The sequence below is a fragment of the Coffea eugenioides genome, chromosome 8 (assembly GCF_003713205.1).
Source record: "Coffea eugenioides isolate CCC68of chromosome 8, Ceug_1.0, whole genome shotgun sequence".
Lineage (NCBI taxonomy): Eukaryota > Viridiplantae > Streptophyta > Magnoliopsida > Gentianales > Rubiaceae > Coffea > Coffea eugenioides.
In genome coordinates, this window is record NC_040042.1 from 40,649,611 (window position 1) to 40,662,686 (window position 13,076).

The 13,076-nt window shown below is 36.5% G+C and overlaps 1 protein-coding gene across 1 annotated transcript; it reads left to right on the forward strand.

The window, feature by feature from the left end:
• Window positions 1–3,192: 3,192 nt before the first annotated feature.
• On the forward strand, window positions 3,193–12,219 carry LOC113780997 (homeobox-leucine zipper protein ATHB-15-like). Its single transcript, XM_027326815.1, has 19 exons — window positions 3,193–3,612; window positions 4,322–4,554; window positions 4,665–4,824; window positions 5,121–5,221; window positions 5,330–5,420; window positions 5,991–6,086; window positions 6,170–6,283; window positions 6,374–6,457; window positions 6,547–6,702; window positions 6,778–6,852; window positions 7,024–7,130; window positions 7,215–7,407; window positions 8,243–8,428; window positions 8,544–8,624; window positions 8,818–8,952; window positions 9,038–9,363; window positions 10,178–10,283; window positions 11,103–11,252; window positions 11,925–12,219. Exons 2-19 carry the CDS (start codon window positions 4,334–4,336, stop codon window positions 12,069–12,071), a joined length of 2,529 nt encoding a protein of 842 aa, XP_027182616.1. The 5' UTR covers window positions 3,193–3,612; window positions 4,322–4,333; the 3' UTR covers window positions 12,072–12,219.
• Window positions 12,220–13,076: the final 857 nt, after the last annotated feature.

The following is a 13,076-nucleotide window of genomic DNA, read 5'->3' on the forward strand; positions in this document are numbered from 1 at the left end:
CTTTCGTCATTGCCTGTTAATAACATTTTGATTTCAACGGACTAGATTTCTATTGTATATTTATTCGATTAATCTGAATTCTAATACTCCAATGGAAAAAAAATAAAGCAATAACTATAAGTTCATGATGGCCATGCAAAACTTTAGTTACAGATGAACATATTTATTCTGGAACCAATCTGTTGAAAGATTAGCAAAGTCTACCCCTAAATACATGAAATAATCCTGCAAGATTCTTTGGTCAAAGTGAGGTTAACTTTCATTTTCAGATTAATCTACTTTACAAATTTGATGATATGCTCTTCGTTCTATTATGTTGTGCAGCTGTAAATTCCATTAGCCGACCTCTTTTGCTTGATTAAGTGGTAATGCAAACCTTATCTCTGATAAAAGCAAGCTTAATTAAATATTTTATATACCCACTAACCCTCTACCTTTGAATCCTTAATTCCCACTCTTCCCTGAAATGTCAACGGATACTTTTGCAGTTTCGCTTTTCAAGTTTGTTGTAGTACTAAATCTTATCACAAGGAAAAGTTTACTCTTTCTTTAGATTAACGTTTGCAAAATTAAAAACTTGCATTTCCATTCGATCAGTCAAGTCATGGTAAAATATATATATATACTGTAACCTGCTTGGATTGTTATTTTTAGGAGTTTTTGTCAAAAAATACACTATAATGATTTGATATATGTGTGCTAAAAAAAGGTGATTGAAAAATATATTCACAGAAAACGTAAAACTTTTCTGATGAAAAATTGCAATCCTAATGATCAATTTACAGTTCTCGTGAGGAAGTTTCCTACTAAATTGTTGATTTCCATTTTTGTTTTCATCAGTGTACTAAACATGTATTACATGCATTTCCTAATCTTGGATCCAAATAATGCCCTTGTCAAGAAAGGGTTGATGGGAGTTCCCTACTACTTCTATCTCTTGGAAAATGTCGGGAATATGTCGGCACTAGAATTGAAGTTTATCTTTCTACAAACACAAGAAAGGAGGTAAAAAAAGTTATTGACCTACTTAAATTAGGTCCACCACGTCAAATTGCTGCTCATATAGCTAGGCGTAATTATAATCTATATCTTATAATAATTCTAATTGGTTGTATTTTAAATTTGTATTTCGTTGTCATAAAAAAGTTCATATTTCACTACTTGGACTATTTTGCACATCTTTAGTATTTTCTTATAAAAATTATCTATTTATATGAGATAAGATTTACAAATTCTTTTGATTGAATCGAGGAGAAGTGGTGGAGGGTTTCTTGGAATCTCGTTACTTCAAAGACAATATTGAAAGTCTCCTTTCCCACCTTAGACCATTTGGGTAACATTTCATCTCATGCTATAGTATAGGAGGCCAAAAATTGGAAGGACGAAAATCTAACATATCCATGCCATTTTCCTTCATGAACGCGATAAGGATTGAAAATTGAAGGATTTCGTATCCAACTTGAACTTTAATTATTTGAATTCCTAGTCATGCATCTCGTCGCCTTGAACCAAATAAGAATTCTTCGAGCCATTTTCACATCTCATAAGCTAAACCAATAGTCATTGGGTCGTGGGAATACATAACCTCTACAATATATAAGATACGATACATATACGATACGATACATTACGTGCATCATTCATTCGCGAGAATATTAATTTTTTTTACACTAACAGATACGATACATTAATATATATATATTTTTATATAGTCATGGCTTGCATGCATAACATTCAAGAATCTCATGTTGTTGTTGATGATGATGAAGAGAGAAGAAAGATGGCATAGCGAAAGGAATACAGCATGATAAAGCATATGGCATCGAGGGGGAAAGCGCATGCAGAACATCTTCATTATCCTGTCCTCATACGTTATATTTCACCCCAAGCAATCTCTTACCTTTTTTTATAACTATGGGCCTTTTGGTTGTTTCGGATTTTTTCCCAACTTCAACATACGCATGACAATTGTCTCCTCTGCCCTGTCCCATTGCCCCCACGTTTCAATGTTTTCACTTTTGGCCCTTTATCTTATTTCAATGTCATGGATACGTCCATTTGAGAAGATCAAATTATCATCATTCCATGAGAAGAGTGACTTGCAAGAATCACAAATTGGTGTTCGCTTTCAGATTTGTCTCCATTAGCCTGGAATGTGTAGGAAAGTGGATAAACCTTTTGTTTTCTTATGACAGTATGCTATAAAGAACAAAAAAAAAAAAAAAGGAGGTGAAAACAATAGAGCTCTATTGATATTTCTCGTCCTAAAAGGCTAAAGACATAAGCAACAAAACTTGCAAGATGCCCTACAAACTTCCCAACCAAGTTTGTTTGCTTTTTGTGATGTATCCCCATTTTTATTTTCAATGCAGTTACTTTCCTGAATAAACTTTAGTATCATTTTGTTGTTCCAAAAGCTTAAAAAAGCCAACGTTAAGTTAATTCTGCCACCATCCTAATACATACATAAACATAATATCAACATTATATAAAATATTATGTAAGTACTTAAGATAGTCCTTAAATGCCTAAGATAAATAATTAAATAATACGGTCACGCGTCATGAAATATTATCAAATTAACACGTCGTAAACTTCGTTATATATGCTGCATGTATGAGATGTTTATAGTGCACAATGGCATGACTAATATTGATGTAGATTAGTAACATAAACTTCTTTAGCTAAAAAATGGAGTATTGTCAAAATGCCAAATTTTCAAGAAAAGGGTCAAAATGCCAAATTTTCAAGAATTGTGATTGAATGATAGTAATTTAGCAAACCCTAAGGACAGTAGAAGAAAAGTAGGCGTGAGTTTCTGTGAGAAGCAGACAGAATGTGAAGACAGTAGGATACTACACTACTCATTACAGCTCTGCGGAGGTATCACTAAGCTCCCTGCAGCTGCTGCTGCAATGTCACTTTTCTAGCTTCCAGTTTTCATCACTCTAAAAAGTCCCAAAAGCTTCTCTGCCCCCAACCAACACAACACGCGCTCACACACGCGCACACACTGTAACAGTACAGACTACAGACTACAGACTACAGAAGCAGAGTGAGAAAGCAAAAGCCAACAAGAAAACCAAAAGACAGAAAATAAAAAAAAAAGACAAACAAAAAAAGAAAAAGAAAAAAGAATAGCAGCAGAAGCAACAGCATAATAGATAGCAACGACTCACAATAATAAACCTTGAAAATGGTCTCCACTCTCCTCCACTACCCTTCTTCTCCTCTCCTCTCCTTTTCCTCCATTCCTCTCAGTCTCCACTAATAATACGAAGCCTACCCCGTTATAGTCTTTCACTCAAAACACGCGCAAAAGACACATACTTGTGTTGTACTGAATACTGAGAGAGTATATTTGTTTGCATGTTAGTATTAGGTGGGTGGTGGGTGGTGGTGGGCTGAGTGAGCTTCTCTAATTGACAGGGTTTTGGGATTTTGGGAGGAAGGTAAGGCAAAAAAAAGGAAAAAAGAAGGTGAGGGATCCGATGATGGAAGATCTGGGTTTTGTGCTTGATGCTGCGTGATTATCAAGTATTAAGATCATAGGGGGGGAGGAGGAGGTGAAACGGCCGCTTTTATTTCTGGAGTTTAACTGTAAAGCACTAGGTAAAATCGTGTCTCCTGCTTTCACACTAACACACGCTCTACTCTGTGTTTTCTGACTGCATGTGTGAGTTTTCTTGTTTAAGATATGGCGTTTTTGTTTGTGTCGCATTTTTCCATGTGGTTTTTGTTTAGATTTCTTGATTTTGAAGAATTCTGGAAGATCCAAAGCTTCAGACACAAACTTTCATTACTTATGCAAACTCTTGTCCAAATTTCTATGCATAATAAAAATAGCAGCTTTGGTGATGGCTTAATTTTTTAATATGGTATCATAATCCATGTGGTTGTTTGTATGAGAGAGTACAAATAATCACATATACACAACTGATATAGTGATCTCAGAGTTAAAGTTGCTAACTTTACCGTCTTGAAAGAGTGTTTGCTTTTATTTGTCTGTTCACTGTACTTTGAACTTATCTTGGATTCTTGAAGAGGAAAGATCATTTCTTTGGCTAATCTTGGGGGTAAGAGAAAAGGGATAAAATTTCTTGCTTAGTATGATAGATTTGAGACCCCATTTTTTTTAGGATTTTGGAAATGATTTTTTTTCCTTTTCTAAATTGAACGATATGATTGTGGGGATTTTGCTTTCTTTCTTTTATTGTGGTTGGGAGATAATTAATACTGATGGACTTCCCCGACCTAGAGGGGTTTGTTGATCTGTTTGTTTTGCAATTGAGTTTTTCTTCTTCTTTCTTTCTTGGTTTAGATTTTGGTAGTGATGATGGCGGTGACTTCGGCCTGCAAAGATGGTGGCACTAAAGTTCAATTGGACAATGGGAAGTATGTCCGTTATACGCCTGAGCAGGTCGAGGCTTTGGAGAGGTTGTATCATGATTGTCCAAAGCCTAGCTCCCTTCGTCGACAACAGCTGATTCGAGAATGCCCAATTCTTTCAAACATTGAGCCTAAGCAGATCAAAGTTTGGTTTCAGAACAGAAGGTATTTACTAAGGCTTAATGTAATTTGTGCTGAGTTCAGGTAGATTTATGTGTTTCTGGATTTATGAATTTGTTGTTAACAATATTGAAAATTTTCAATTTTGTTTGCAGATGTAGGGAGAAGCAGCGTAAAGAGGCATCCCGCCTTCAAGGTGTGAACAGAAAATTGACAGCAATGAACAAGCTGTTGATGGAGGAAAATGATAGGTTGCAGAAGCAGGTTTCGCAGTTGGTGTATGAGAATAGTTTTTTCCGCCAACAGTCTCAAAATGTAAATCTATTATCAGCTTATCTTATTTCTTGTGGTTTTTCACCTATTCTTGGATCCTTTTTGCACTTTCGTTGGTAGCTCTGACTTAATGGTTAAATGCTTGTTGTCAATCCTTTTTCTTGTAAAATGAGGGGGAAAGGGCAATAAAGTGAATCTCAAATATGTGCTTTTTAAATTACGATAGTAATTGGGCTATAAATCTTTCTATGAGTGACGTTTTGTAACTATCTTCAATAGAATATTTTATTTTGATTAGTGGAAAGTCATTCATGTATTCTGATTTTCAATGTTTTCAGGCAACTCTTGCCACCACTGATAATAGTTGTGAATCAGTGGTTACAAGTGGTCAGCCCCACTTGACTCCTCAGCGTCCACCAAGAGATGCTAGTCCTGCAGGGTTAGTGGGGAATGCTTCTTGTTCTTTGTGCCCCTTGATTTTGAGATATTTATTATTTGTGTTGCTTTGTGCCATGGCTGATGTGTGGCATGCTTGTATTTCTTCTAGACTTTTGTCCATTGCAGAGGAGACTTTAACAGAGTTTCTATCAAAGGCCACTGGAACTGCTGTTGAGTGGGTCCAAATGCCTGGGATGAAGGTTACTGACTTCTTTATTATAATATTTAATGGTGTTAATCTGCACTTTATTGTTCTTTTAAGAAGTTATTGAAAGTTGAAAATGTTCTATCCTGAATGCTTCTTGCCTTATGCGTCGCCTTTGTCAATTTTTGGCACTTGTGCAAGTAGTGGTATTTTTGCTTCTCCATTTCCTTCATCAAGTTTTCCTTCTGTTAGTTCAGTTGGCAGGTTATGGGAGTCTATTTTTAAATTCCCTTTTCTTCTTGTCACTTGTGCATCATGTTATGATTTCAATTTGTCATTCCTCTCTTCAGAGCAGCTCTATTATTTGTACTAAAACCTAAACTTAAGTTTGGTCAAATCCAATTTGACAGGAATTAATAAGTGTAAAGTCATTCTGATGTTTCTTATACTTGCCCCGGCTTAATTTGAGCTTTTCAACTAGTATCTAGACAAAGTTGAATCCAAATCATGTACTGTCATGTTAATTGCTTTTGGGTTTTATTTTATTTTTATTCTATTATTTTTGCCTTGATGTGTTCAATCACTTTAATTTGTTGTATTAAAGAGTTGCTTTCTGAATTTGCAGCCTGGTCCGGATTCCATTGGAATCATTGCTATTTCTCATGGTTGCACTGGTATAGCATCACGTGCATGTGGTCTTGTGGGTTTGGAACCTACAAGGGTAAGTCTTCAAGGATGATGTTTGGTAGATATGGGCCACTGCTCATGAATAACAGATTGTACCAATTATTAATGTGTATGTAGGTTGCTGAAATCTTAAAAGATCGGCCCTCATGGTTTCGTGATTGCCGAGCTGTGGATATCCTCAATGCGATGTCTACTGGAAATGGTGGAACCATTGAACTTCTTTATATGCAGGTCAAAATTTTTCATATGTTGAATTCTGTGGTTGTCATCCACTGTTAAGTAAAGTCGTTTGACAAATGTAGTTCTGACTTCCTTGTTCAGCTCTATGCCCCTACTACTTTGGCACCAGCTCGTGACTTCTGGCTATTACGCTATACGTCTGTGATGGAAGATGGTAGTCTCGTGGTATGTACCTCATAGTAAACTTGTGGAATGCAAAATGATCTCATCTTAGCTAATTTAGGTTGATTTATTAAATTCTTGAAAAACTTTAGGTCTGTGAAAGATCGCTGAACAACACTCAGAATGGTCCCAGTATGCCACCTGTTCAGCATTTTGTAAGAGCTGAAATGCTGCCGAGCGGATACTTGATCAGACCTTGTGAGGGAGGTGGCTCAATAATCCATATAGTTGACCACATAGACTTAGAGGTATTCTACTTAACATACAAGTTTCATCATAGAGTAGGCTACCCATGCTATAATAACCATATTGCTTGCCAACAGCCATGGAGTGTGCCTGAAGTGATCCGTCCGCTATATGAGTCGTCAACGTTGCTTGCTCAGAAGACAACAATGGCGGTATGATATTTAGATTCTATGCAGTTCTCTCCTTTGCACAAGTCATGCCATTGTATTGGTTTCAGATAGTAATCTCAGTTTCTGGAGTGTATTTTATGAATGTACTAAAGTATCCAAAAAGAGATGAATGTACAATTTTGTTCTCTAATTTGAGCCTCTAATATCTTGCAGGCTTTACGCCAATTAAGACAGATTTCACTTGAAGTTTCTCAGCCTACCGTCACAGGATGGGGAAGAAGACCTGCAGCATTACGAGCACTTAGCCAAAGATTGAGCAAGTAGGTTTCTGAGCTATTGTCATTATGTTCTGATGGCTTCTAATTTTTTATGTGAAACTAAAATTTACTTTATTTTTTCTCTAGGGGTTTCAATGAGGCTGTAAATGGTTTCACAGATGAGGGATGGTCTATGCTTGACAGTGATGGCATTGATGATGTTACTGTTCTTGTGAACTCTTCTCCCAGCAAATTGACGGGAGTAAATTTTCATTATACTAATGGATTTTCATCCGTCAGCAATGCAGTGCTATGTGCCAAGGCCTCCATGCTTTTACAGGTAAGGAGATTAGATGCATAGTAAGAAACATTATGAGGCTCCACTTGGATCTTTAGATTTTCTCTGAAAAACAGAAGGAATTGATAAATGGGTGAAAGTTAAGTTGTGGTACGTATTGCCTCAAACTACAACTGTATATACCACAGTATAGCTAAAAAGTGTTTTTGCTTTTTTTGTTTTGTAAAATAAGATAATAAGATCAGGAGTTGAAACTTAAGATAATCCCAAGAGGTTTGATGGCAAGACCAAGTAACCATTACCTTTGTGTTTAATACTGTAGGTCACAATCCTTGAAAACCAAAAACATGATACGAATGTTAAAACATAATTTCCTTTCCCACTGAATCTTCAGGTTCCGTACATGCATAGTAGTTCTATGGGTAATTACATCACATCTCTTAAGAAAAAAGTCGTATTAAACTCTTGTTTGTAGTCAAGTGCCTAAACACTTTTTTTCTTTTTGGAGTGCCTAAACTTAAATTTCTTGTCATTTTCATCATACGCTTGTTTGGTGATGATGTTAGCAAAGCCATCATTTTTTCTTTTCTGAGATAGCCATGATTTATAATTTGCAGTGCTTATGCGTTTTTAAGACAGTCAATAATTCACTGCACTAACAACCATATTTTAGCAAGAGCAAGTTAATTTAAAAGTTGACATGCATTTGTGAGGTTGTTAAAGTTAATTTAAAAGTTGACATGGATTTGTGAAATTATTAAATTCCATAGTCTTGATTATGTTCCTTGTCCTATTTTTTTGCCTATCAGCTTTCATCTTCCTTCTTCATATGTCAATAGCTGGTCATGTTTACCCAATTTTCCTGTTATTCTGGCAGAATGTCCCTCCTGCTATACTTCTCAGGTTCCTCCGGGAACACCGATCAGAGTGGGCTGACAGCGGTATTGATGCATACTCAGCAGCAGCTATTAAAGCTAGCCCTTGTAGTGTACCTGTGTCTCGAGCGGGGAACTTTGGTGGGCAGGTCATCCTTCCACTTGCTCACACCATCGAACATGAAGAGGTTGATGCTTGTACTTTCTAATATTCAAGTTAAAATATATATCCTTTCAGCTGTTAACTTGTGCTATTATCATATGCTTTACTGGGTAAATCATTGATTTGCTTCTTTGAAACAGTTCATGGAAGTCATCAGGCTGGAAAATATTGGCCATTATCGAGAAGACATGATTATGCCTGCTGATATATTCCTCTTACAAGTAGGTGTTTTTGTTCTCTGTTTCATGTGAGGCAACTTAATACTAGTAACTTATCCTTCTTTCACTTATTTTGTATCATTTTTTCTTTCTGGATAGCAGATTTCTTGCCCTCTATTATTATTTCTCTCAGTTAATTGCAAACTTAGCAATTATATGATATCTTTACCTGTGTTTTGATTTTCTTATCTTGCAGCTTTGTAGTGGAGTGGATGAGAATGCCATTGGTACTTGTGCAGAACTCATCTTTGCCCCAATAGATGCCTCTTTCTCTGATGATGCCCCTCTTCTTCCATCTGGTTTTCGCATCATTCCCCTCGATTCCAAAGTGGTAGATTTCTATATCATATGCTGTGTTGTCAGAGTTCTTGTCACTTCTTACATTTGTTTACTGGTATAATCTTGTGATTGTGCAGGATTCCTCTAGTCCTAATCGAACACTTGACCTTGCATCGACACTTGAAGTTGGACCATCAGGAAACAGGATATCCGGTGAATGTTCCAGGCACTCTGGTAGTGCGAAGTCAGTTATGACAATAGCATTTCAATTTGCATTTGAGATGCATCTTCAAGAAAATGTAGCAGCTATGGCTCGGCAATATGTTCGCAGCATAATATCATCTGTTCAGAGGGTGGCCTTGGCTCTTTCCCCTTCTCATCTTGGTTCTCATCCAGGTTTACGGCCACCACCAGGGACACCTGAAGCACAGACGCTAGCTCGTTGGATCTGCCAAAGCTATAGGTACGTTGATTGATTTTCTACTTCATTAGTACTTAATTTCCTTTTTTATCATCACGGAATTGCTTACATGTTTAACAGTTGACATTTGTCTACTCTAAAGAAAGTCTCCTATGCAAAATTTTTTATAGTTATAACTGGCTTTATTTTTTACAAAATATATTATTCGAAGCCCCACCCTCTTCAAATAAAGAACTACTTTTAGTCTGACATTTATAACATTTCAAGCATCATGCAGGATATCCCTTTAGGGCTGTTTTAGATTAGGATCTTTAATATCATTGAAATAACATGTCAAAGAAGATTGGATAGCACAGGACAGGAAATAGTGCCCCATTGATCACATTGAGATTTCTTTCAACTTTACAATAGGAGATTTTCTGTAGTCAACAAAACATTGAGTGTTTTAAATGAAATGTGTTCTCAGATGAGCTAACAATTATTGTTTGTTAGATTATCTATGCGACTATCAAAAAACGCACTACATAGGCCACTCCTGTCCAGGTGGTGAATTGCATAAATGGTGCTTCCGATCATTGGTTCTACTTTTACATGATGGGGAAGAATTACATTTATAAATACTTGTACTGAGAAAGCATATGGTTAAAACATTCAACTCTTCTATTCTGTGTGCGAGTGAAATTTCATGAAATCCTTCCATGCATCTTTTTCCCTTCTACGGGAAAAAGGGAAAATAAAAGAGTGGAATCATTTGGGACTGATATCAGTAATCAGAGATGGGTAGTATTTTGATCTTGGGCTGCCCAAAATTATTTGTTTGGCTTTGTATTTAAGGTTTTTTTCTGTTTAATTGCAGGTTCTTTCTAGGTGTGGAGTTACTTAAACCTGTTAGTGAAGGAAGTGAATCCATCCTCAAAACTCTTTGGCATCACTCAGATGCTCTCATGTGTTGCTCTTTGAAGGTGCTTTTTCATTCATCATTTTTTATTCCTATAATTAACTAATATAATAATAGCATTTCTTTTTTTTTTTTTTTGCTTCAGTCTGTTTTTGGAAATTCAATGTACCATGGCGTTTTTGACTTGTTGCATGGGTTAATACATTTCTTGAAGTGCTTTACCTGCTGGAGGAGGAAGCTAGGTTCTTAAATTGAGTAATATGTTATCATGAAGAGGGTCATCTAGGAAATCTCACTTGCACCAGTAAAATAAAAACCAATAGAGGAAAAATGTCAGAAGAAAAAGTGAATTGTTAATATCCAAAACAGAGAATTGACTATTGGTACAAAAATAAGAATGATTATGATATCAGCCAGATGATGAATGTGCTTGCTCCTGAAGACATACTATAATATGTCCGTATAGGACGCACTAGGTATCTCTGGAGAGGAAGTTGATGTAGTCCTTGGTAAGACCAATGATGGCTTTTAAAAATAGTCCAAGGGAAGATTAACAAGAATGTGGCTTGAAATCACTCCATTGGCCTTTATTTTTGTCGTCTTAGTGGAAATTAGCATGTCTTATGAGTTTTTATGTTGCAAATGAAAGTTGATACAGAAATCATTAATGTTTTCGTTTTTACATGTGGCATCAAGTTTAATTCTGTCTGAGGTAAAAAAAATGTCTAGTGGAAGTATGGAGTAATGAGGTGGCACCACATGTTTTCTGTAATACAGGGCTCAAACACTAGTTGAGACAAAGTTTATGCTTGAGCTATTCATCTTACTTGTATGTACAATCCATGATTTTTTGATTCTTTGTTTTGTTTTTTGACTGCTGCAGCCATTGCCAGTTTTCACCTTTGCTAATCAGGCTGGACTTGATATGCTTGAAACCACTTTAGTTGCACTCCAAGATATTACTCTTGAGAAGATTTTTGATGACAATGGAAGAAAGACACTCTTCTCCGAGCTTCCACAGATTATGCAACAGGTACAGTTAATTTGATTTGTGGTTCAAAAAAAAAAAAGATTTAGAGTTTCTGCCAGGAATAAAACTTTACGTTTTCTTTGACACCCTATACGAGATGATGGAAGGTTATGGCATTGTTCTCTCCCTCTCCCTCTCTCTCTCTCTCTCTCTCTCTCATGTGCATTAATAGGAGCTTATGTAGCACATTTGGTAGATTAAGGATCAGATGTAAAGCAACAAATACCTGGCAAATGACTGTTCTTATTAGGATAGCTGTTTCCTCGAAGAAAATACAAAGGCCAAACAAGTGCTTATAGTAAGACTAGGTATTTTCCCTACTGTCCCCTGGTGTAGAATTTATAACAACCAAACAAAGAACAGAACAGAAGAATCATCTTCTCCTGCTGCAATGAACTTTAGGAGGATGGCTTAGCCCGGTTAATAATTTTGATGTCGTTTGGACATTTTGAAGACTCCTCATCTGAAATGTTGAATAATGGTGCGCAATGAGAAGGGTAACAATAATCTAAGCTAGAGTCCCTGGTAATTGTGATGTTTGTCTTATAGTCCAATCGTTAGACGCATCGAATTGTGGATGATACTTGGGTACTGGGAAGCCATCAAATATTCCTAAATTTCTTACGTAGCTGAAGCTTTTCCTAATGGAATTCATCTTTTCTACTTTCTTTGCAGGGTTTTGCCTGTCTTCAAGGTGGCATCTGCTTGTCAAGTATGGGTAGGCCAGTCTCTTATGAGAGAGCCGTTGCTTGGAAGGTGTTGAATGAAGAAGAGAACGCTCACTGCATATGCTTCATGTTTGTTAACTGGTCTTTCGTTTGATTTTGTAAAATCAGTCACAGTAGGCAAAAAACATCACATTCTGGCTTCCATCTATGTCGTTACCCTTTTAACTGTATACTGTTTAACTAATCCATCAAGTTATTTTGTCTTGTTATGCTATATATGGATTCTTCTGTGCCATGCTTAATCGTCGATCTATTTCCTTCTCCAAGTCCTTTCTTCCGAATAGTGTGCTTTAATAGTCCAGAGTAAGCTGCATGGAATTGTGATTATTGCGAAAAAAATTGCTGCATGTCATATATTTAATCTGGTAACAAGATATGATGACCGTTCTGGCAGAAAAATTATCGGTCTCGATATGAACTTTGTGTTATTGGTCGTTCCTTGTGCTACCAGTCTCAATATCTGCTGGTGAGCTCCGTGCCTACCTTTAAAAAACTTAAGAGCTGCCAGGACGTGTTTATATGCAAGCTTGTTCCTTGTATTTTGGGGCTGCTGTTGATCATCCGCAGATTACTTGGTTCTTTAGGGGAAATGGGGATGAGGGTTGAAAATGGCTAGGATTTTAGTCTTGCGTGTGAGTGCTCCTGGGCCTAACAACAATCTGAGGAAATGAACATTTACATGAAAAATGAAACATATATACAAGAACTGTGAATGTTAACTGTAATCAAATACCATAACTTTTTGCCGAAAGTTGGGGAACCAAAGGAGGGCGAGAAACGATTCCACCAAGACATCAGCAGTAAGGATTGCAATTTTTAGCTCTGATGGAGCTAATTTGTCTGCTAAACATCGAAGGTGTTGATAAAAATAAAGTGGAAAAAAAAAATCAATCTGAGCTAGATGTTTAGAGAGACGATTTCATGCCTTGAGACAATAAAAGCTCAAATGAAGTTTAAGATTACAGCCCCACGGTAAAAGGCCAATGAGGGAAGTTTAAGGATTTCATTCTCAAGCATAGAAATTGTAGAATGTAATGATGATATGATGCTAGTACGTTATAGTGCCTTAAAAGGGCACTTTTATTTTAGCCAGTGAGGT